This window comes from Besnoitia besnoiti, chromosome IV (genome assembly GCF_002563875.1).
Source record: "Besnoitia besnoiti strain Bb-Ger1 chromosome IV, whole genome shotgun sequence".
Lineage (NCBI taxonomy): Eukaryota > Apicomplexa > Conoidasida > Eucoccidiorida > Sarcocystidae > Besnoitia > Besnoitia besnoiti.
In genome coordinates, this window is record NC_042359.1 from 3,876,997 (window position 1) to 3,901,506 (window position 24,510).

General features: G+C 56.8%; 4 protein-coding genes across 4 annotated transcripts; 2 read left to right on the forward strand and 2 right to left on the reverse strand.

Annotated features, from left to right (window-relative positions):
• Window positions 1-495: 495 nt before the first annotated feature.
• On the forward strand, window positions 496-6,434 carry BESB_056550 (calcium-dependent protein kinase CDPK2A; the record flags this gene model as incomplete). The annotated part of the gene is made up of 11 exons (XM_029364090.1): window positions 496-1,404; window positions 1,770-1,837; window positions 2,279-2,410; window positions 2,790-2,913; window positions 3,205-3,444; window positions 3,916-4,020; window positions 4,317-4,454; window positions 4,739-4,847; window positions 5,199-5,278; window positions 5,598-5,726; window positions 6,132-6,434. 11 exons carry the CDS (start codon window positions 496-498, stop codon window positions 6,432-6,434), a joined length of 2,337 nt encoding a protein of 778 aa, XP_029220013.1.
• A 3,319-nt stretch (window positions 6,435-9,753) lies between these two features.
• On the reverse strand, window positions 9,754-12,268 carry BESB_056560 (sigma-70, region 3 protein; the record flags this gene model as incomplete). Its single annotated transcript, XM_029364091.1, has 2 exons — window positions 9,754-10,256; window positions 10,807-12,268. The coding sequence occupies 2 exons, from the start codon at window positions 12,266-12,268 to the stop codon at window positions 9,754-9,756; spliced, it is 1,965 nt and encodes a 654-aa protein (XP_029220014.1).
• Window positions 12,269-12,384: 116 nt separating this feature from the next.
• Window positions 12,385-13,875, reverse strand: BESB_056570 (uncharacterized protein; the record flags this gene model as incomplete). Its single annotated transcript, XM_029364092.1, has 1 exon — window positions 12,385-13,875. The coding sequence occupies one exon, from the start codon at window positions 13,873-13,875 to the stop codon at window positions 12,385-12,387; it is 1,491 nt and encodes a 496-aa protein (XP_029220015.1).
• A 3,729-nt stretch (window positions 13,876-17,604) lies between these two features.
• Window positions 17,605-23,664, forward strand: BESB_056580 (pyruvate dehydrogenase complex subunit PDH-E2; the record flags this gene model as incomplete). Its single annotated transcript, XM_029364093.1, has 11 exons — window positions 17,605-18,195; window positions 18,446-18,512; window positions 19,136-19,447; window positions 19,748-20,007; window positions 20,275-20,891; window positions 21,070-21,109; window positions 21,334-21,455; window positions 21,852-22,070; window positions 22,342-22,566; window positions 23,040-23,445; window positions 23,617-23,664. The coding sequence occupies 11 exons, from the start codon at window positions 17,605-17,607 to the stop codon at window positions 23,662-23,664; spliced, it is 2,907 nt and encodes a 968-aa protein (XP_029220016.1).
• Between the last annotated feature and the right edge of the window lie 846 nt (window positions 23,665-24,510).

Below are 24,510 nucleotides of genomic sequence, written 5' to 3' on the forward strand. Positions count from 1 at the left end.
CCAACAGCGTGTCTTCGGCTTCAGTCGCTTGCCGGCGTACTCGAGGCGCCTCCTGTCTCCGAGTGCGTGTCTGTTGCCTGGTGGGGTGACGTTTACCCTCCTGCGTAGGCGTGGCTTTTCACATCTATGTCTCAGCAGGACGAAGAGGACCTGCTGGCTTTCCCATTTTTCCTCCTTGCCAAAGCGTGCCCTTAGGTTCTTTGCCCAGCTGCTTTGCGTACTCGCCTGTGAATTGCCCCCCCCCCCCGCCCCCCCCTCCACTCGTCGTTTTTTCTCTCTGCGCCACCGCGGATCTGTTCAGACGGCGGTCTGGCCCCAAATTTTCCTTCGGTAGGATTCTCTGTTCACCAGTGTGTGCTCCTGGGCAGCCGCAGCCGCGCGATTGGGCGTCTCACTTCGCTTCTTCCGCGTGCGCGTTCGATTTTCCATTTTTTAAGGCCGGCGTGAGTTAGCCCTGCCGCCTAGGTTTTTGCACTCTCCTTCCGGCACCCATACATGCACGTTCACACAGAGGACATGGGAGGGCGGATCTCTCGGCAACGCGGCGGGGGGCAGCAGCACGCCGCAGACGGTCGCCAGTCGACACACCTGTCCAGCAGCGTGTCGAGCCGTGCCAGCGATCGCAAGGGCAGCCACTCCCGCCACCATGGAAATTCACTGCCCTCTCCCCACTTACCTGCCCCTGCGAGCGCGTCGCCCTCCGTTTTCCGCCTCCACGTGCCGCACGCGGCGCACCACGGCAGCAGCCCCGGCTCGTCCAGCGAGCGCGGCGGAAGCGGCGGGAGTCAACGCGGCAGCTGCGGTCACCACGTGTCGAGCCCAGCCGCCGGTCGCGCCCTGAGTCCGACCACCGTCCCTGGCTCCTCCGCCTCCCAGCAAAAGGGCAAGAATCCCAGCACCAGCAGCACGACGGGCGCGACGACGACTGGCCCCGAATCCCACCGGGCGAGAGATGGCGCTGCAGGCGGCGGAGGCGCGACCGCCGTCTCCACTGGCGGCGCCGCGACGCCGCAGGCCGCCGGCGTCGCGAAGCGGTGCGTGCACAGTCCGGGGGCCATGGGCGCGGGGGCGGGGTCTCCCGCCGCTGAGGAGTCTGCCCACCCGTCGCACGTGCTGCAGCGACCGATCGAGGCGTGGAAGCTGGCGGAAGAGGCGGCAGCGGCCGCGGCGCCTCGAGACAAATCCGGGGGAATCGATCGATCGAAGTTCATCCTCGAGAACGCCGGCGTCTTGACCGACTTCTACGATCTCGACTCCTCGACCCTTGGCCAAGGCACGTACGGCTCGGTCTCCAAGGCACGCAAGAAGGACACCGGACAAATGCGGGCCGTGAAGACCATCAGCAAGAGCCAGGTCAAGAACCTCGAGCGCTTCAGGCAGGAAATTGCAATCATGAAGGAACTGGTAGGCCAAGCTTTCGCTCGACACAGAGGAGACGATCTCTCGCTCTCCATGGGTGCCCTGTCTTGTCTCCGGTGCTGTCTCTCTGGATCTGTTGGCGTAGGGTACTCTGCGCATGCTCCACAGGCATGCATGATGTGCATCATTTTAGCATCCCTCTCGTTCGGCGTCTTCAACGTAGCATCATCGTGTTTGTGACGTTTGCCTCAATTCAATCCTTTATTGCACGTTTCAGCGTTTCTGTGTGTCTACGTGCGAGGGCGGGAGTCGATTTTCCGTGGGGCCTAGCGGATTCAGCAGACTTTCGACACACTATGTGGAGTGCATCTGTCAAATCTGGCTGCACGATTCGCTGTTTTGTTGCTCAGGATCACCCGAATGTGATCAAACTCTTCGAAACCTTCGAGGATCATCGAAACATATATTTGGTCATGGAGTAAGTTCAGGGGGAGAGAATTTCATCTGCTTGATGTGGCTTTTTCCTAGAATCAATGGCGATGGCACGGGAACTTCGTCTTGGCCTGCCGCTGTCAGGGGCGACCGCCTGAAGTGATTTCTGTTGCCGTGCATTACGTGGCTGATTTCTCCGTCGTTGGGGTAGTCCCTCGTGAACAACCGGGTCAAGTTTCTAGATGAGAGGACCACGTTTTCCAAATACGCTCTGAAGAAGCTGTTCCAAGCTAGATGAATGTATACACTTGCTACAAGTGTCGTGTGGGCTTACCTGCCCATTTTCTTGTTGTTTCCACTTCTTCCTGCGTCTACAGCAATATTTAGTGCGCGGGCTTCCTGCGGATCCGGAGGAGACGCTGGGGAGGCGTCGGAAACCTGCAGTTCTCATCTCGTCTCTGTGTGGAGCTGAGTTGTCATTTTGCAGGCTGTGTACGGGAGGCGAGTTGTTTGACCGAATTATTTCCGAGGGGCGCCTCACGGAGAAGCATGCTGCGGTCCTTATGAAGCAGATGTTTTCCGCCGTCCACTACTTGCACACCAACAATATCATGCACAGGTAGTGCCGACCTGCGTAGAAAAATACCACACGATTGTATATTTTTCATACATACACATGTATGCCGCCTCTCGTATGGTTCTTGTCGTATTCTACCTTATACACATATGGGAAGGAAGCACACTCATCCACGGTAGCGCGAATACGCTAAATATATGTATAGAAATATATATCGAGAGAGAGAGAGAGAATCAAGGCTGCGGGCAAGATACATATGTATGTATGTATGGGTCATGCATTGGTGTTACTGGTGATTGGGCGTGCTTCTTTTTCACGTGTGCCTCGTTATTGCAGCGAGTCTCCGAAGGATCTATTGTTGGAGCTCCAGCGGCGTAAAAGCGTTTTTTGTTGTGTGACTCGTGTGTGGATTCGGTTTCAGGGATCTGAAACCAGAGAACTTTCTGTTTCTGGATCCGGCACGTGACTCGCCGTTGAAGATCATTGATTTCGGTCTGTCGTGCCGCTTCAAGAAGGGAGAGTTCGTATCCACGAAAGCTGGCACGGTAAGTTCTTTCGAGAGGACTGTCGACAAGCCGCACATTCTCGCAGTCCATTCTCTGCCTGAGCGCGTGCGTCGGTCCATGACGATCTCACGCTTGCAAACGCACCTCTGTCCTTTCATGCATATGCGTAGGAGTCGCATCTCATGTATACCAATGTACACGGGTTCGGTGTGACGTGGTGTCAACCCGCCCGGTGTGGCGATTATTCGAAGATCTTAATGTCGCTCCTTGAGAGCTTTTCGATGCGTTTGTTTCATTTCGGTTGTCATTTGTTTTATCCTTCCTTTGCAGCCATATTACGTGGCTCCGCAAGTGCTTCAGGGCAAGTACGACTACCGCTGTGACGCGTGGTCGCTGGGCGTCATCCTCTACATCCTGCTGTGCGGTTATCCGCCTTTCTATGGAGAGACGGACGCTGAAGTGCTGACGAAAGTCAAGGCAGGCGTCTTCTCCTTCAGCGGTCCCGAGTGGAAGCGCGTTAGCGAGGAAGCCAAAGACCTCATCTGCCAGCTCATTAAGATCAACCCGCAGGTCAGTGTCGCGGCCATCACCTAGGGCCGCGCATGCATCTTTATCCTCTCACGCGATTCCAGCTCTTTGCGGGAGCGAGATCTGAGCCACCTTTCCTCAGAAAGCCCTAAAGGCAAAGTGGAGTTGTGCGGCGTGGGTGTGGGCCGTATCCTCTTCTGTAAACTTGTAACTATCTGTCCGTGTATGTCATCTATGTATACTAACGAGCCATATATATATATATATATATGGAATTAAGTGCATAGGCATGTACCCGCGTGTGCCTGCGCCCCAGTAGCCGCCAGTGTGGAGCAGAAGGACGTTCGGAGCTTCGCGCGTGCCACCGTGTGGTTTGTTCATGCGTGCAGACTGTAGTGGATGTGAGTTGATATTGCATCATGCGTGTAGATGGCGAGGTCGCGTGACTCGCATTCCCGCATTTTTCGAAGAACCATCGTTTTTTTGTGTGAACTGCGCCTTGTTTCCGTTCAGGAGCGCTTCACGACCGAGCAAGCTCTGCAACATCCGTGGGTGACGACTCTCGCGAGAAACAGTCAGAACGTGGCTCTACCTACGACGCTTATGTCAAACTTGAAGGTACGAAAAAACACAAGTAATCCAAGTAGGACGCACTTACCCGAGTGTGTGTGTGTGTGATTTGCGCTCAGTTGCAGTCGTGCGGCTGGACGTTCCGTAGTCCGTAGACAGACACAGTTATCGCGCATTCGCATCCAGGATTTGCGTCGCTCTGCATATTGGGCGAACTTGTGGCGCGTGCGATGGCTAGTTGGCAGGTCGTTTTTGGTTGTCCTCTGTCTGGCTTCGAGCTGAGTCCGGTAGCATGTCATCCACTTCTCTCACTGTTCCGGTGTGCGTGTTCTGTTATTGTTCAGGCGTTCAGAGCCCAGAACAAGCTGAAGAAGGCTGCCTTGACTGTCATCGCGCAGCACATGTCGGAGAAGGAAATCGATCACCTGCGGCAAATCTTCGTCACCCTCGATGTCGATAATAGTGGCACCCTTTCTGTTCACGTACGTTTCTCTAGAGGCAGGCTTTGCTATGTGTTTGAAGCGGTGCAGCATTTGCTTTCAAACGCCTCGAGTGTCTGATGTGCCCCGGCAGTGCGAGATTTTAAGCATTTGCTTGCGCGTGTTGGAGGCGACGGCGCAGTGTGGGAGCGCTCGATCATGTATTAACAGCGCCTAAATATACCTAGTTACTTTGCTTCACACGGCTCCACTGATGGGCAGGCGCGCGTATTCATGTGAGTAGACTCAGTCGGGCGCCTTCGTGGGAATCCGTTTTTTCTCTTCAGGAGATCCGCGAGGGACTGAAGCGGTTGGGCTGGACGGAGATTCCCGCAGATTTGCAGGCCATCATCGAAGAGGTGGATTCAGACAACTCAGGCCACATTGACTACACAGGTACGGAGTGATGTGCCTCCAGCTTGACGTGTAGCACTGCATGCCTACAAAAGGCACGTGGCCGTGGTGTAGAGAAGCCAGGAGATGAGGGATGTCTAATTCTTCTTCCTGCCAATCACTCAAAAGGGGGGACGGGGCGGGCAACGAGGACCCCCGTGAGCGGAGCGAAGCCCTATGCAGTCGTCAACTATGTTGCCACCTTTTGAAATGTGGGCAGAGCTTGTTGGCTGTCGGCTCTCACGACCGGGAAGTCAGTCGTGTTTAACTGGCGAATATAGGTTTGCTCGGCCGTCACGAGTTGGCAGCGACACAGTTGTGCGTGTGTGTGGCTGTCTGTGTGGCTTTTACCAGAGTTTATTGCGGCTACCATGGACAAGAAGCTCTACATGAAAGAAGACGTCTGCTGGGCTGCTTTCCGCGTCTTCGACCTGGTGAGCCAAGTCGTCGTAGTCGCGTACCGCTTTCGCCTCGCTCTCGCATCATTGCGTCGTGGGGAGCGCGCTGCTTCGGACTGTGTGCTGCATGAAGCTTGCCAAGGCTGTTCAGTGAATCGTCTGCGGCATGTATAGTCTTAGGCCCGCGCCGGCGACGCCTACACGGAACTCGCTGGAGTGGTTGCGTGTGTACAAGCTAACATATATAGAACGCGACCGCAGCTCGGGGAGTGTTTGGCTTCCAAGCCGCCTGGCGCTCGCGTGGGGTTCTGGACGATAGCGAGGCCGTGCTTTGTGTGGTGTCGCGGGTGTGCAGGATGGAAACGGCAAGATTTCGCAAGACGAACTGAAGAAGGTCCTTGGCATGCCTGACGTGGAGACTGCTGTCGGGCGAGCGACGATCGAGGCGCTTCTCACTGAAGTCGACCTCAACGGCGACGGAGAGGTAGGAAGCTCGCGCCTGTGTGTGAGTGTAGCGCCTTGCGTGTAGAGACCTGGCCGCATCTATACGGTGCAGCAGATGCATTCTCTTCTCACACGCAAGAAGGGTAAAAACACTGGTGGGTGGATCTGTCGCGGGGCCGCTGAAAGCCACGCAGAGGAAGCGAGGCGTCCGTATGCATGCGCTGATGCGTTTCTACATTTATCTTCACGGATATGCAACCGTGGCGGAATCATTCTGGTGCCACATGCCCAGCGCTTGAATCCATCGCCGCGCTCGAATGCATCGCCGCGCTCGAATGCATCGCCGCGCTCGAATGCATCGCCGCGCTCGAATGCATCGCCGCCTAAGGCGTGCTCACATCCCAGGCCACCGAGTGTCGTGTTTCTGCTGCCCGCTATTGCACAGATTGATTTCGACGAGTTCATGTACATGATGAGGAAGAAGGAGCCCTCAGACAAGCGTTTCGATCTCGGCGCACGCAAAACGCTGCATAGCGCGGCTTTGCAGCCGCAGGAGGGTCGTCGTTCCGTTATCCAGCGCCCCTCTTTGAGCGTCGTCCCTCCACTGCGCTCGTCGGGCTCGCCCAAGCCGGCGGCTGCCGGACCCGCGGCGGAGAAAGGGACGGGCGCCACGACCGAGAAGGAGACGCCTGCCAAGTGTGTGCCTGCAGTCGGAGACAAGGGCGCAGACAAAGGCCAGGTGGTGTAGATCGCTCCAGCTTCGAATGATGCTGCAGGCGCACAAGTGACATTGGACACTGGGGAGGCGCTGTTGAGCCTGGGCAACGCGAGCGGCAGGGCCAACTGCCGCATTGCGTGGTCCTGGCTGGCTAAGAACATTGAGGAAGCCCCGCGGGCGCGAGCGCGAGACAGCAGGCGTGAACGTGCTCGGGCTGTAGACAAGCAGGAAGGCAGATGAGAGTGACTGTCGCGGCGGGCGAGAGTTCTTTTGTCAACCAGTTTGCACGAGAAAAGTGTTCGAAGCCTGCAACGCCCACCAAGGCAGGCCAGTGTCACCGTTGTCTCTGCCCCCCCCCCCCCCCCCCCCCCCCCCCCCCGCACTCTTTTCGTATTGGCACTCATAACACGATCCTTCTTTGGTTTCGTTTGTTGTTTGGTTGTGATCTTTGGTGCGAGTTTCGGTTTCGTGTTTCCGCAACTGTCACCGTGTGAGACGGTGGCGAGAGCGACCGGTGCTTCAGCGCTCGTGGAGTGAGTCAGAAGGCGTAAGGTAAAATCTCAGCGAATGGTGGCGCCGCTGTATCGCTGTGGTATCCTCTCGTCGTGCGAGCGAGGCAAAGTTCCAGAGAGTTTTTTGTTCACACACTCACTGGTGCGGATACGTGCTTCGTTTAAGTTCCGCGCGCGTTTTTATGCAAGCGAGAAAGAATGTCATGGGAACTGGAGATGCCGAGTCCAGGGTCTCCAAGAGAAAACAGGGAGCAAGAAAGTCGAAGAATGAAGCGCAAGGGGGGGCCAGGATGAACAGACATCGTTTTCAGAAAGCGGGGTGGCAAACAGAAAGCACGCCGGCAGAGAACGCGTCTGAAAAGGAACGATGGACAAGAAAAGGGAAGACTGCGTGTCCTGAACGACGCGGCACACGGAAGGCGCCATACGTGTGGGACGCTGGCGCCTAGCGCAGGCCTAAAACGCAGCAAGGCTCGCCTCGGGCAGGCGACTAGAGCGACGGAATACCTCAACACGTTGGAGCGGAGCCCACTCGCCTCTGACGTGCTCAAGTCCTCGACAAGGTTCGATCAGCTTCCTGTTTTTGTTGGGAATGGGGAATCCGTGTGTCTGTGGACGGGGCGGGGGGCGGGAGACGGTGGGGACTGGGGTGAGAGGTACAGACTCCTGACCAGCAATGGGTCTCGTCGCGTTGCCGGAGTCATATGGGTGCGCTGCTCCGTGCGCAATCCTAGTTCCTAAACTTCTCGTCATTTACGTGTGTGTTGGTCTGGCACTTTTTGCGTTGCGTGGTCGTGAGCGTTGTCCCTGTCCTCCACTCGTGAGCTGTGAGTCTTCTCGCCGCTTGGCTCTCTTCGTTAGTCGGGTTGCCTCTTCTTGAGTGCGTGTGTGTGCCGACCGATGTCTGCCCTTGTGGGGGCAGTTTCTCTGTTCTTTTATTTTTCATCTCGTTTCGTGGCGTCTCTGTCTTCAAGCACGTCTGTTAGTTAATCTGACGTCCCTTCTAAGGCGACTCGGACCTCTTATTTTCCTTCCTCTGCCGTCCGTGCCCTTTGGGTCTCCAGCTGCATGAGCGTCTCCTGGCGGAATGAAACCGAACCTGGAGACGTGTAGTCCTCTTCTCCACTTTTTTTTTCGCGTGCGTTCCCGTCGTTTCGTTTTTTGTCAGTCGCTCCACGGCTCCCAATGTGGGAGCTCTCTCGTTTCATCTGTAGACATGTTTTTCCACAACTGGTTCTATTTTTCAACTGTCCAGCACAGAGAGAGGCGCAGAAACCGCGGACAAGGCCTCGCAGATCCGTCTTTGTTGTGCAGTCTCGCATGCAGTCAGTCTGCGCCTACTCGAGTCAGATTTATGGTTCCCGTCTTCGAATGCCGACGCGAAAGTGGGAGTTGCCAGTCGAACCATACAAGCTCCGGTGCAATTTATTCCACTCATTTAGATGCAAATCAAGAACCCACCACGACGTCAAGCACGCTATGTGGAAAAACGCCAGGAGCTCGGCTCTAGAGGTTGATGGCCTAGTCGTAGTTGAAGTACGCAGACACGGGAGGCGTCGATGATTGTGTCTACTTGCCGAGACGAACGTTGACGTGACTATAAGTGGAGTAGGGTTCAGAGCCAACTGGATCCTGGTCTCCAGCCTGAGGGCGGCGGAAGGGAAGACGAGTCTCCCTTCGCCAGCGACGCGGGTAACGAGAATTTCATGTCACATTTCATTTTGTTCCACTCAACGCTACGGAGCGGCACCGACGAGCTTGTTGGCAGAAAGGAAGAGCGACTGTCAGTAGGACACGCGATAGTGCACTAAAGGGCATTGCTTCTCAGCTGTCCGGAAGACTGGCATACAAGTCTATTCGGCATAAAATCACTACTAGCTGCTGGTTGCATTTTTAATTTTTTAAAAATTCGATTTTAGCTCTATTTTTCTCAATTTAATTCTGTAAAATTATAAATTCTCTTTTTTTAAATAAAAATATTTCTATTTCAAGAGAAACTTGTGATGTGGAAAGTGTAGAATCAATTCCACATTTACGTTTACAGAAAAGTAGACGTCTACAAAAAAGTAGACGTCTACAAATACGGTCACAAAACAAGCGTTTAAAATCTCTCACCTCTGCCGCAATAGAAGAGTGTGAGGTCCACGGGCTGGTTAGAAAAAGACAGAAACTTTGACAAGACACAGAAACCGAGCGGGCTGCAGCCATGCACGGAACCTATTCGTTCTTTAACGACACTTGCGAAAACGAAAGGAGTGACCCACAGGTGAAGAAGCCGGAAAGCGATTATCAGAAGCTGGGGGCGTGCGCCTACATGCTACACAACCCTGGGCCCGTGTGGTGCTCCAGAGGCCCCCTCCCCCCCCACCCCCCCCTCCCCCCCTTTGCGTCCCGCGTATTTTGACAGTTTCCGCTGCCGAGCGTTTTGTGTGAACTCTTATTTCTACGTGCACATAGAAGGACCCCGCAACCTCCAAAACGCGCGCGGGGCGGCACGCCCGTCCTTCCGCTTGTCCTCAGGCAATCAAACAAGTGCCAAAGCCTACGTCTGTCGTCATGTCGTCTCATTCTTTCCTCTTCGCCTTGCCGCATCCCGGTGCCCCCTCCCAAGCCCTGGGATCTATCTCTTCTTCCTCCCCCAGTTCCATCTGCGTGGCGCCAATTCGCTAGCGCCGGTGTCTCTTCATTTGTACCGCTGCAGACTCTCATCCTACTCCTTTGTTGCTAGGATAAGAAAGGCGGACACGAAAACTAACGACTCACAGGTTTTGAATAGGATTCAGCCGTCATTGAGCCAGTATGTTTGTAAGGTGTTTCGTCTTGCGTTGCTTGCCGCCTCACTCAAAGCCCTGCTTTGTGCTGGCAGCCAGACACAGCTGCAGCACCGTGCTTTTTCTCTGCACGACCTTCTCGAGGGCCCCGGGGCTGGCGAGTCCCTCGCGCCGTTCTTCCGGACTGAGGCTCTCCAAGATCCGCTTGACCTCCACTTCTTTCATCTTTTGAATTGCCTTCCTCAGCTTCTCATCGACGCAGTCGCCCATCATGAAGTGCAGCGTCTGCGCCCGCGACGCCTCGCGCTCGTTCTCGGCCGCGTCCGCAGAGGAGGACGAAGAAGAGACGGACAGCGAGGCAGCCGGCGAGCCCCCGCCAGGGGAGAAGGGAGACGCGGAAGACTGGTGGTCTGAGATGAGCGCTTTGATCATGCGATACTCATCCGGGCGCAGAGCCTTGGCTGCCAAATCGAGGACTTGCGTCTCGAGTTCCGCCTCGAAAATCTTGGTCTCGCTCTCCAGAGAGTCCTCGCTCGCCAACAAATCGCCGACGGTATCTTGGCGGTCATCTGGGAACAAACCCGAAGACGATATCTATATCTATCGTATGCTGAAAGCGCCCTGCGCCTACGCGGCCGCTCACTCCAGGCTCGGCGACGCCTGAGAGGGTGGGCGACTCACCCGTCTCCGCTCCTCGCATCAAACAACGTTTCGAAGCCAAAGGCGGCCGACGGAACGCGAACGAGTCACTGGCGAACGAACTCTGCATGTGAAATCGTGAGAAATTAATTACCAGAAAACATACACGATATGGATGCGCACGGGGGGCGTGGATGTATCATCTATATAGATATCGATGTAGATATACAGCTTGGCTCATATATATATATATATACATATATATGTAGGGCGCTGCCTGTTTCCCACGTGGATGCCAGGCTTCCCCCGGATATATATATATATATATATATATATATATATATATATATATATATATATACATACATGTTGCTGCATCAGTAGTACACGGGCGGTGTAAGCACGCATGCATTTGAATACATATATATATATATATATATATATATATATGCATGTGTGTGGATTCGATCTCTTTCTTACTCGGGTCTTGGTTTCCGTGGGGCCCCCCGAGTTCGGTCTCTAGCGCCGTGGCCGCCCTGGTGGCGACGCTGATGTCTCGCCATTTTTCGAGGGAGAGGCCGAGGCGATCGGCTACCTCGGCTTCGGTGGGCTCTCGCCCAAGCTCCGCATATAAGCCGTGAGCCGCCTTGCGGCCTCTTGCCGCCTCCTTCCACCAGCGCCAGGGGAACTGCGTGACTTGCCGCTTCTGCTGCTCCCAGTCTACCATGGCTGTCCGCATCCACAGCCAGTAGGCGACGCTTGGCGGCGGCGGCAGTTCAGGGAGCGAGGGAGATATCAAGTCGCTCTCTCCTGTCTTCCTCGGCGAAGGCGCCACAGACGAGGTCTCTGCGCGTTGCGTCTTCGCTTTCCGCTCATCCGCTCCACGCCGGGGCTCGGCGATGTCAGGCGCAGCCTTGCCGCGCAGGGTGTGTTTCGTTCCTTTGTCTTCTGTCTGCGCAAAAAGCCGGTCCTCTTCAGTCTCGTCAAGCTCCCTCTCCGCTTCATCGTCGTTACCTTCCTCCGCGTCGGCCTCGTCCTCTTCTGCGTGGAGCGTCGCGGCGTGGGCGGCCTTGCGAAGGCGAACGCGCCTCCTCATGGCAGTCCGCGCGTGGCGCCTGAGCCCCTGGCGAATGCCCTGAAGCGCGACGAGAAGCAACTCCATTTCCTCTTCGTTTCGCTTCTCCATCAGCGCGCGAATCGCGTCGTAGTCGCCTTGCTCCTGGTACAGCTTCCGCTGCTGCGCTGCGAAGAGGTTCGCCCCGCGGAAGCGCCGAACAGCCACAGTCGCCAGCGGATGCAGGCGCCGCAGACACACGTCGAGAAGCTCGCGCGACTCACGCAGCTTCTCGCCCAAAAGCTTCACGTCGCCGCCTGTGGCTGCCGCAGCCCACTCCTGGACTGTAGGAGGGCGCCGGAGCTGCGCCGAGGAGGCTGACGCCGATTCCGCCGGTGCAAAGAGCGACAGTGGAATTGGCTCTTCGTTCTCGGAGCCCTCGAGGGCGGCGTGGACAGCCTCCACGCGAAGGAGAGAGAGAAGTCGCGCGTACTCGCGCTTCGACATCAGCTTCCCGAGGGTCCACGAAGACTGGGGCGCGTCGCCCCAGTGATCCCCTTCCTCTTCTTCTTCATCGTCTGCTTCGTCGGCACGAGTCACACGCGCTGCCTCCCGAGCGCCGGCGCCGAGCGTCTCATTGGCTGCGACCTGCGCGGAGGGATCTGTCTCATCTGCCAACAAGTCCTGCTGCAGACGAGAAGAGGACGACCGCACAGAAGCGGAAGCTCCTTCAGCCCTGGATCTCAACTCCTTGGCGAGACGTGAGCGTTTTGCCGAGTCCGGAGTCTCGTCGTACTCGCTCACGATGCCCGTCTCTATCGAGGGCGGTCCGTCTCCTCTGCCTTTTCTCGCTCTCTTCTTCTCGTTTTTGCTCTGCTCGCCCTCCATGGAGCCGCGGAGAAACAACGGACCGAGAGCGAGCTTCCTCGATCCCTCGCGAGAGACTGTTCTGTCTCCTGTCTCCACGGCGCCTGTCCCTCCGCCCCTGGTCTCTTGCATGCGCTTCAACCTTTGATTGCCCGTCTGCCCATAGTCGCCACGTTCCTCCCACCCTCGCGCGGCCCCCCCGAGGCGGATGCTGCTTGCTGTCCTCTGCTTGCTGCCTCATGGCTGAGCCCGTCAGATGCCCGCCGGTCTGCCCCTTCCAGCTGTTGGCTTTTTGTCCCCAGGCAGCCCGGCTCTGCGCCCTCCAATTCTCTCTCTCCTCCCTCCGCGGAGGCGCTGTCGTCGTACAGACTAAACGCCGGACGCGAGTCCGGACTCGCGTTGGTCTGCGCGTCGCGAGCTTCATCGAGTCCCCTCCGCTTGTCCGCCGCAGGCCTCGCTCGCTTCTCTACTTTATAGGAAGCAGACGGAGACGAATAGGCGAGTGTAACGAGCGTCTTGAGGTACTCTGGGCTCTTGCCGACGCCACGAGCCCAGGCGTCCCAGCTCATCAGCAGACGAGTGTCTCGAATGCGTTCGTACCTCTCGAGTTCCTCGAGAGCTGCTTCCCGCGTCTTTCCTAGCAGCGCGGCGGACGGTGACGAAAGCGACAGCGGAGCGCCGTGTTCCCTCTCTTCAGACTTGCTTCTCTGGGGCGACTGTGCGCCTTTCAGCTCGTCGACCTTCTCCGCTGTGGCGTTGTCAGCGCTGCGCGAAACGCGGGCGTTGAACGGAGGCAATCCTTCCGTCAGTCCGCGTGTCTCCGCGCCGGCATTCTCTCTTCCGTAGGCCAAGCTCTGTCCAAACGCATTGAGCGCAGAAAGCGTGTGGTGCCTGCAGAGCAACTCAAAAGACACGAGTGCGTTCGCTCGCTGTCTCGCGGAGACCCTTGAGGCTCCGCACGGCGGGGGTAAACGAAGGCCGCTCCGCCGCTCCACCCACGGGGTCTGGCGACCCCGTGGGTGGGCTACGGCTAAACTTCGAATCCACCGACGAGGCGGCAGAAAGGAGCAGAACCGCTCAGGAGACATACACCACAGAATTCGCCCACCGGGCGAACCGAGCGCAGGCCTCGGCTGCGCTGTCTCCCCAGCCTGCGTCGTCCGGCTGAGCAGCGGGGGCTTGCCGGCGCCGTCAGATGGAAACGCATGGACCAGAGAAGAATCTTGCGGCAGGCCGGCAGCAGAGACACACGTGAGGTCCAGGCCCCCCGGGAAGGGGGGGAGAGAGAAGACGGAAAAGCCACTGGAGCGCTTAGCGCCGTTCGACGAGGATGGCGACCAAATCCGCCTAGAAAGGTGACTCGAGGGAAGACGCGCGGACAGCCAAGTAGAGGCGTCGCGCCAGGCAGGAATGGAGGAGTGCGAAAGAGGCAGAAGGAAACGGGCATGCGCCTCCGGCGTGAATGTGAAGAGAAGGACTAAGAGTCGGCTCACGAAATACCTACAAAGCCGCGAATAGAGGGGTCGGGACGCATGGATCGTGGGCGTCGCACCTTCCAGACTGCGCTTCAAAGAAGGCCCATCGTCACTGTGGTGACAGCAAGACGCAGAGGGACCCAGTGGAAGCATCTCGTTATCTTGTCTTTTCTTGCATCGCCAAGAGCTGATGTATGCAAGGCTTGCGGGCACGAGAATCGAGCGAGCGCGGCACGGCTCGTCGTCTGCCCTGCGGGGGTGTAGCCGCGGAGCATGCCGGAGAGACGACACGGAAAAAACGCAACAGGTGAAAAGTGTTTCGAAAGCAGTGAAGAGGACTGTTTCCTTCAGCTGCGGAGTCTGGAGCTCTTGTCTGGCCTATCGTCGATTCGCCGCCAGGGTTTCCTTGTCTTGTCGATATGTAGAGACACCATGGAGGAGGCTATGAAAGGCTGGGATCGCCTCGCAGTCTGGTACGAAACGGCTGATTTTGCCTTCGCATGTTGTTCTCGGATTTTCTGTCAGCCTGTGACGCGAACTCTCATTGACAAGGAGACAGAGTTACGGCAACCTTTGTGAGCCAAGAAAGCAGGCACACAGACACGCATGCGCAGTCTCACATGATGAGGCTGTTGTCCCTCGGTCGACCACGAAAAAACCCGAAAAGGGGTGAGCCACTTGGAAAACAACTGAGGAACGCTTTTCTCTGGGTCGGTTTCTCTCTCGCATTTCTTCTTTTCCGCTCTTCGTCCGCGTTCCGTCCACAAGCGGAAAATGACTTGCATGCGCTGCAAGACTGGCAAGGCGGGCAGCAACAGGAAGCCAGCCCAGGAGTCTCGCACCGAGGGGGGAAGGCAGAGGCAGTCACCACTTGGGCGCAGCTCTCTTGACGGGAATATGAGTGTGTACACGCCTAGCGAAATTCCACCGAGGAGCAGGTATAACCCTTCGTCCAGCAACTGAGATTCAGCGGCCGCACATTTGTGCTCCAAGTTCATGGGTGCTACAATATTACACGTGCCCTGCACACGCTACACACGCCCGCTTAATGAAGGCTTCAAATGAAGACAGTGGAGTCACGCCACCGTCTAATGTGTGTCCGTAGCCAAGCCAGCGCTCATCGAGGCCTGTCAACCGTCCAGCCAACGTCGTGCTCTCATAAAAACATGTGCGTATCTCTATTTGTGTATCCGAATAGAGACATATAAATATTATCTGGCGGCCAGGACGCTGCCGCTGCTCGTGGAGGGTGTAATAGATCCGAAGCGAGTAACCGGCCTGTGGAAGTCGTGTTGTTTTCTAGTTCGGCACTGGGTGAATGCCACGAGACTCACACCCGCTAAGAAGGGTGCGTTGGTCGCACGAGTGACCTTCTACTGGGGTCTACGTTTGCCCATTCATTTTTTTCCAACCAGCAATCAAAGATGACAAGTGCATGGATATGCAGAAATACCGCCACACATCGGCAGGTAGAAACCGTCAGCCATACTATGAGGGCATATGTCGCGTTCCACCGCACATGGAGGCATGCATCAACTCATAGCTCACAGAATCCAGGTATGCAGAGTGCACTACAGAAAGCGCACAAAGATTTAGTAGCGATGACGGTAACTGTCGTGGAGAGATCAGTTTCGCATCATGCCTATGCGCAGTCGCTCATATGCGCATCTGAACTCGTGTGGAAAGTAAAGGGGGCACAGTAGAAAGGCGAGGCTGTAACCAGCCTCTTGGAAAAGCAACTCACCGAGGGGGCGGAAAAGGGAGCATTGACCGAATGTGTGACCGCTGACAGGGCGTCGGATGCAGGGCGTCACAGGCTCTCAGGTCTCGAGGATTTTCCCACCAAACGGCGTTCTCTTATCCGTGCAACTGAGAATGCTTCAGGACAGGTAACAACTCGAAGGGAGACAACCAATAGCTGGTGAAGAAGCGGGGCGGGAAGTGCAGTCAGGCACGACCCGACACAGCGTTCCTGAGAGTGAGGAGACGCAGCGCAGAAGACAAACGATGCGGAGGCTCTCATCAAGGACCTGTGCGCTGCTAAAAGAAAACTGCGTTCAGGGATGCTGCGATTCTTCTACCCCGCAAATCTCCTGTGCTTCCAGACCCCCGTGACCCTAATCTTCCAGGTCGGTGCTCGGTGACCCTGCATCCTTTTCGTGGTTTCCACCGTCTCCCGCACCAGACGCTTTTTGCCAGGTAAGGGAATGCAGCGTTCCAGTTCTGTGTGAAAGTTCGAAGCACTCGCTCTTTATCGGTTGCAAAAGTGACACGACGCAGGACCTGTCGTGTGCAGCAGAGACTCTAGGCGATACGCGCGGCTCCCGCGCCAGCCGCCCAGAGGGGGTTTTCGTGCCTGCTAAAGGTACACTCAACCTTTCCTTTGTTTTGACTGAATCGCTGAAGCGATGCTCCTACCTGTTTTGCTCCCTTAGTGTTCGAGGTAGGATCTTTCTCTGCAGCAGCCGCCCTGGGGCGAGCAATGAGAGACACGAAGCCCGGGGGCCACGGACGAGGCCCCCGGTAGGCAGAGACACATATAGATACGGCAGACATCTATTGAAAATCGCGGGAAGATGACCTTCAAATTGATGCGGTGATAATGTAACCGAAACAAGGATAGTCGTGACGGTGCGACTGACTCGAGTAGTTTAGAAATTGCAGCGGGAGTTGGTCGTCTGAGGGGGGGGTGGCGTGGTGCCACGTCCGGCGCGCGTATCACTCTGGATTATGTCTTGTCCACACCGTCCCTGCTTTGCTCGCACATATCCCGGGATGTAGCACGTTCTCCGCGACATAACACTTCCTGGATTTTTCTTCTCCCCGTCTTGCATGTCTTCTCTTCCTGTTTTGCTCTGTCTCGCGACCCCAAACTCAGCAGCGAGGGCGACACGTCGCTGTCGCCGAGCGGATCGCCGGTTGTTGGAAAACGAGCTCAGAGAGACAGACGAACAGAGGAGGGAGACAGCTAAAAAATCCGAACAGCCTCTGAGCGCAAGCGACCGAGAGAGAACTGTTGTTTTGCCTGAGTCCCTCCACTTTGAGTTTTCCTGCTCTTTTTTCGCTGCGCGAGGATCTCTGTCTGTTCAGGCCGCTTCTCTCTCCTGCTCGCGAGACCCCCCTTTGTCCGTGTGCCACTTCCTCGCCTTCTGCGATTTCTTTCGCGGTTTCCAGCGTCAGCGGTGTTTGGTGTGTCTATTTAAATGTCGTCTTGTCTTTGTGTGGGCCTCACACCGGGCATCTTGTGCGCTGCGAAGACCACCCTGCCCTCGCCGTCTGGAGTAGCATCGTCGGCGTTCTGCGTACCTGGCCTGCTGCGCTTGTCTTGGCCTTAAGCCATTTACGCGCCCTCTTCTTCCTCTCTTTTTCTTCGATCTTCTATCCTCTCACGAGGATTCTTCAGGCGACTGCCGCAGACCCCCGAGTGCCTCACTCCACGTAAAGGCGGCAACGCCTGCTTCTCTCTACGATTTCAGCACACCGCGCGTCTACACAACTCTTCTATGTTATCCTACGCATAGATCGGTTTCTGGCATCTCCTTGCTCGCAGTGATGCTGTGAAGCTGAGAGGCAGACTGGAGGATAGGAAAAACAAAGGGACACGGCTGCCTCGACTGGATCGTCGGCGGCAGGGACAGGACAGCGTCACAACTCGTTTTTTCTCGAGTGAGAAGCAGCGCTCTGCGTTGTCCATGGCTGATCCGAGTTGAGGCCGGAGAGAGGGAAGGCCCTCCCGAGTGAGTGGGGTTCTTGCGTTTTTTGAATCTTTTCGTTGTATAGGTTTTCTCGTCGAAAGTCTCGTTTTTTACACGTGCACAGCTTCTCTATCCCCCCCCCCCCCCCCCCCCCCCCCCCCGCCCCCCCACGGTCTCAGCTTCCAAAATGGCGACCGCAACCGCCCCCCCACGCGCCTCTGTTTGCGAGTGTTTCGCGTCTCGTCTTCTTTATGCAACTCAGCGTCGACGGCCTCACGCGTCGCCTCCCGCGTGTAGAGTGTCCCTCGTGGCGCTTCTATGCCTGGCTTCGGCCTTCTTCTCGGCAGCTGGTCTCCAGCTGTCCCAGCCGCCGTCGCCCAACACGCTCGCGTCTTCCCGGACGGCGGCGTTCATCTCCGTCAGTCCGCATGTCTCTCTCTCGTCTTCCACGTGCCAAAACGCCAGCGACAGCAGCACAGTCCTCGCCTCGAGCTCTTCATCGGCTCGTAGGCCACGCGCCGCGCCGCCCACGTGTTCTACGCCCCTTCAGGGCAGGCGGAAGAGACGCGAAGGCGCCACGCAGCCGGTCCAGTCGCTGTACGCGAGCGAGAGGGGCGGCAGCGCGGACGGGTCACGAGGAGGGCTGAGTCGGCTGCACGCCGGCGCCTCTGGCGAGCTCGCGGGCGCAGTCCAGGAGATCCTGATGCCTGCGCTGTCCAGCACGATGAAGGAGGGGAAGATCGTGTCGTGGGCAAAGCAAGTGGGAGATCGCGTCGAGGTAAGGGCTCTACGGGGCTTCGAGCGCCAAGCGAGGCACCTGGATTCGAAAGAGGCGACAAGAGAGACCGCGAAGATTCGCCGGGGCCCGTCCACCGCGAAATCGATGTAGGAATTGCCATCGCCGCTGCGAGATGCGAGAGTGCATGCCGCGTTCTGATCCCTTACGGGATGTTCGCGTGATACTTTGTCGGTCTGTTCGACGCCCTTCGCTCCATCCTTGGATGTCTTCTTCATGTGTTTGTCCGCAGCCTGGGGATGTGCTGATGGTAGTGGAGAGCGACAAAGCCGATATGGATGTCGAGGCATTCGACTCCGGTGAGCAGGAATATATATATATATATATATATGTGTTTTTCTGTATACATCCATATATATTTTCATAGTATACGTATAGGTGAGTGCGCGGAGACTGGTTTGTCGTCGTCGTCAGCTAGACTGCTAGCTGCTATCTGCTGGTGCAGATACGTGGAGAGGGAGAAGGCTGGGACGGTGTCGGTCTGCTCTCCGCCTCTGCGTTTTCAGGTTGACTCTTGTGGCAGCCTGTGGCCTATGTAGTCACGCGACTCGCCGCATGCGCTGTAATTCCGTGCTGTTGTTCGTTTCTTTGTCCCTCTGAGGTGCCCGCGAATGGTGTTCCCTGCATTCATGGTTGCTCAAATTCGTCTTCGCCTTATTTCGCCCCCCTACTCCCATTCTCGGGACTGGCGTCTGTGGGCCGCCTGCGGCGGCCGCCTCCGTCTGCGTCGGCACCCTTGTCTATCGCGTGCCTCTTCCGCCTGTTCTGTTCGGGGCAGAGCGAGTTGTTGCGCTTTTCTGTTGGAGTCACGGACTCAGAAAATGCGTGACATGGCTGAATGGGCATCGACGCCTGCTGCGCAAAACGGGTCGAACGTGCCATTTTTCAGAGACAGTTCTTTTGTCCTTTGCCGCGTCTGCAGGTTTTGTGGCTACGCACCTGGTACGCGAAGGCGAAGCCGCTCCGGTCGGCACTCCTGTCGGGCTGCTGGCTGAGCGAGAGGAAGACATTCCGCTAATCCAAGACAAAGGAATGTCCATTCTCTCTTCGGGTACATCGTCTTTGACGCCGTCGCCGGTCAGCGAGCTGCTTATGCCTTCGTTGTCTCCAAGCATGAAGACGGGGCATATTGCTGTCTGGAAAAAGAAAGAAGGCGACCGCGTGAAGAAGGGCGAAGTGTTGTTCATCGTGGAAAGCGACAAAGCCGATATGGACGTGGAGGCGCCCCACGACGGTAGGCGACTTCAGTGCCTCTGCTGCTGAGGTCTTCTGCCTAGGACTGGCCACGAAATCCTTTTCTCCTTCCAAACTTGCAACTGAGGCACGTGCTTCATCACCCCACGAATCCAGTGCTTGCGGAAGTCAACGCCCCTCCACTGTGGGCTCTCCGTCCTCTTGGTTTTCATCATAGGCGTTCTCATTTGCTGCCTCGCGTCGCTGCGTGTGCCCGCTGAGTTGCGTGTTTCTGTATGCTAGGTGTTCAAATTCCCTGATTTGCAGTTTTCTCGTGTTTTCCTTTGCAACTTTTTCTCAGGTGTCTTGGCGCACATCGCGGTGGGCGCAGGCGTGTCGACGTCTCTGGGCACAGTCGTAGGATACCTGGCCGCAGATGCCGAGTCTGCCTCTGCTTTCAAGCAGCAGGTCTCAGCTTCGCCTTCGTCCTTTGGCGAGGCAATCGAGAATCCGTCCAGAATGCCCGAGGGCACTCAGGAAATCTTCATGCCTGCACTCTCTTCCACGATGACCAGCGGCAAAATCTCCAAGTGGAACAAGGCCGTGGGAGACGAAGTGCATGTGAGTCATTTAGGACTGCCGCCCCTCGGTTGCCGCCACAGCTGCTGGGGAATGAATCCCACTCGATGCCTTCGGCGGCCGTGACGCAGACATCGCAAGGCAGCTATCGCAATCAGGGATGCGATAGTGGAATGCATGAATTGAAGGGGCAATTCATGCAGTCGACAGGGGAGGAGCATTCCTGGCACCGACTTGACTGGAGAGAAATACACGCCCAGGCACCCCACGCAGATAATTGTCTCTTGTGTGGTGTCCTGTGTTTCGCAGGTCGGCGATACTTTGATGGTGGTCGAGAGCGACAAAGCCGATATGGATGTGGAATGTTTTGAAGAAGGCTACTTGGCTGCCATAACTGTTCAAGAAGGCGAATCTGCGCCTGTGGGCCAGACTGTGGCCATTGTCGTGCCCTCCAAGGATGACGTCCCGAAAGTGCAGGAGGCCCTCAAGCAGGCCGCGTCTCCGCGCGCTCTCTCGCCGTCGCCCCCCGCCTCCCCGCTACCTTCGGTCGCCCTTCCTTCCTCTCCCGCGTCTTCGCCTGCAGCGGCTGCTCGAGCGTCGCCCGCTGCTCAGGAGCCGAGGGGACTGAGTGCTACGGGGGTTCGCACGGAGGCGTTTAGGCGGCACACCGCGGCGCTGGAGAGCTGGACGGCTCCGCCTGTAGACCAAGACGTGAAAGATCAGCTGCCCGGGGGCTTGACTGGAGCCGATCTGCAGCAAGAGCTGCTTCGGCGCATCCAAGACACGCTGCCGGCTACTGCCGCCGCCCTCCAGGAGAAGCCTCAAATCCAGCAGGCCCTGATGGACCGCGTCAACCTCAGAGTCCCTCCGCCGCACACCCTGCGCGTCGCCCAGGCGCCGCCGCCGTATCTGCAGAGAGCAGTCAGGTAGGGACGAGGACGACGGATCGAAAACTTCGGGGGAGGAAAGAATAGCGTCCGCTGTTTGACTTTCTGCGCCTGGCGGGGGACTTGCTATGCAACTGGTTTGGGGTTGAGGGCGAAGAGGCCAACTCGCGTTCCTCCACGTCGCGAATTCGCTTTCTGCCTCCGCTGTTGTCTGCAGCACCTACGGTGGCGGCCACGCAGGGGCTGCTGAAAAGACAGTGAGTCCTTTTGTCGCGACTCTAAATGTGGTCTGAGCGGGCTCGCGGCGCTCACCAACACCTTGACATCCCAACCGTGTGTCCGATGGCACCTTCTCCAACGTCTGTGGACGCTCACACTGCTGCATCGGGAGGTTTCCCGTCGGTGTTGCTGGGCAAGCTCGAGAGTGTGTGGAGTTGCAGCTGGGTGCTTCCCTCTGGGTAACCTGCACTTCGTTGTTCAGGACCCCCGTGGGAGCCGGACGTCAGCCACAGGTGTAGCGCGAGATCCATCTGGGCTGCCGCTTGCCACTTTCAACGCCAGTGAACTAGCGAAGAAACACAAACTTAACTTGGAGGAAGTCAGGTAAGGGTCTTACGCGTTGCCACCTACACCTGCCCGAGCTTCAGCGCGGGGACTTTGCTGTCTGGCGCGTCGTTCCCTGCATATGATTATATTGACGGCAACTTTGTCGCATGTCTCTCTCTGCAGTGGCGCGACATATTCCCTCCTCTGCATGCAGGCACGTGCGTCGCCCGTGTAGTTGACGGGATTGCCATCCGTCGTTCCTCTACCCTCAAAGTTGCCTTGTTTATGGCACACCAAGCTCTTGCGCTCTTCTCGCTTTCTCTCCCGACGCTACGTCGCCCCTGTTCTTGCTGCGTGCTTCCACTCTCATTCCCCCTCCCCGCCTCCCCCCCGCACGCCGTCGCTGATGTGCTTTTCGCGTAGCTGTCTCCGTCTCCTTGTTTTGCTCTACAGAGGGACGGGAACGAATCGGCGCATCACAGCGGCCGACGTCCGCCGTCACCTCCAACTCCCCTCTGAAGAGGCCACCATCCTCGCCGGAGTGACAGGCGAGGCACGGAAAACGACTGAACGCATGTCAGGCGTCCCTCCAACCGGGTCGGTCGCGCTCGATACAATGCAGAAGGCTATCGCCAGGAACATGGAAGCAACAGTGAACGTTCCTGTCTTCAGGTGAGGCAACACACGGCACGCGGCCTCACCCTGAGATCAATTTCGCGCGCCAAACGAGCATCGGAAATACGAGAATATCTCGACGCGCCAAGAGGCGTCCCACAGTTACATGCGTGTGGCAGATGGATGCCAAAGTGAGAACTCTGCTACTTGAGCGGCAGCTGTGTAATCTAGTGTGCAGGTGTTTTGGGAGCGTGTCGCACGCAGGCCTGGTTAATCAAACCCCGCTCCTAACGTGACGGTGTCTCTATAGCCTTCTGTTTGCCTTCAGAGTCTCGCGAGGCATTTATGTGGAGAAGCTCGAGGCGCTGCTTCACGAGCTGAAGCAGGTCGTGGCGGAGCAAAACGCAGCTGCGGTCGCCGCGGAAGGCGAGGACGCGGTCCAGCATCCTCCGGTGACAATGAGTGTCCTCCTGGCTAAAGCTGTCGCTCTCACCCTGCAGAAGCACCCGATCATGAATGCTGCATTCAACCCCCGCGACGGAGGCGTCATCCAGTAAGCCGTCGCCAGAGCTAGTTTGCGCCGCGAACGTGTGAAGAAGACATCGTCTTGTGTCGGGAGAAGGTGGCCGCGCTTCCTACTCAGAAGTATCATGTCTCGACCCGCCACTCGCGTTAATCTCAGGCCATGCCGTAGTCGGCGATCAAGCTGCGCTGGGTGCGGCAAGGCGCCAAGGAACCGAAAGAACGTTGGCATAGGGCCACTCGTCGTAGAACGCATTGATGGTGGCGTGCGTATTCAGATTCGCATCAAACCGCATAGACGTCGGCTTTCGCGATTGACACCGTATGTGGGAGGCGGCGCGAACGGACATACATATATATGCAGTTGTCTTTGTGCAGTGCTGCCGTGCATACGAACAGGTCGGCGCGGCAATGAAATCATAGGGGTAGATGTTTCTGCCCCTCAGTAATGTCGTCGTCGACAGCCTACTTTTGTCTTTCTGTCCTGTGCTTGCTTTGATGTAGGCATCCGGGCACGGTCAATTTGGCAATGGCAGTTTCCATCGACGGAGGTCTTCTGACTCCTGTCCTTCGCGACGTTAACACGAAATCGGTCTTTGAGCTGGCCAAAGACTGGTCAGGTCTAGTCGATAAGGCGAGGAAGCGTCGCCTGACTCCGGCTGAAAACAGCACAGGCACGTTCTACATCAGCAACCTGGGTATGTTTGGCGTCAGCCAATTTGACGCCGTCTTGCCAACCGGCGTCGGAACGATCATGGCCATCGGAGCAACGGAGACTGTCCCATTCGCCCGGAAGACAGGTGCCGTAGAGGCCTCGGCGTCCCGACTTGATCTTCGTCGTCGGATGACCGTGACCGTCACGTGCGACCACCGCCACATATACGGATCTCATGCGGCTGCATTCCTCGAGGTAAGAGTGCAACAGCGAACAAACAAGAGAGAAGCCGTGACGGAGGGTGCGGGGGGACTGCTTGATTGGCAAGCGAGTTGGCGTGCGCTCTGCGGGCTAATCCGGGTAGGGTTCTTCGTCACAGTGAATAGGACGCTGCTTATTTTGCTGTGTGGGTCGCGTTTCTTTCAGGATTTCGCCACTCTTCTAGAAACACGTCCGTCTGCGTTACTCCTTTAGATGGGGTGACGTCAAAGAGGAGCTCATCGAGATCAAAGGGAAATGCACCTGTCTGTTGCATTCCCCGCGTTTGGAAACGGACTTCAGTGCTACGCGGAGACATTATTCTCAAAACGCGCAGCCATCCTCGCACGCTTCCTGTGTGCTACGTTGACTTTTAGAACTGAATCAAAACCCTCCAGCATCCTGCAGACCGCGCTCGCGCGTATTCCGCGGTAGAGAAAAAAAGTTTTTGTCTCTGTCGCGCTTGATCCGATATTTGGATTTGGCAGGACCTACGGAACTGGCGAGTGCAGGATGGAGTTTGCTTGGCCGTTATTTCTCTTGTATCGAAGAGACGGGCCAGATGATGCGAGAGTTTGGTACTTGGGGGAGACGCTAGATATTCTACTTGTCTCCATTTCCTAGAGGGCGTTGACCTCGTCTCTTCGGTCGTTGTTGGAACGTTAATTAATCAAAGAACAGGACTCAACCATACGCACCCCTTCTACACAGCCACTCCTGAAAAGTGCTGCGCGCTTACGGCCACGCATAAACGGAGCAGATGATGAAACGTTTCTCAACGGACCTGGCCGTGTGATATGTTTGCTGAGAATTGGCAGTCCACGCGAATCTTGTTTCCTTAAATGGATGCCCAGGTTGTAGGGAGTTGAGAAGACGAATCAATAGCTTCAGGCTTTCTCAACTTTGTCGAAATATATACTGATTTGCATTGGACTCCTGCTACTAGAAGACCGCAGCGTCAGAGGCCTGCGGCGCGGGCTAACAGCATCCCCGTGTCTGAGTTTTCGGTGGCAGTGAGCGGGTTCCTCTCTCTGTCTCAAACGAGAGTTGTTGAAAAGGGGG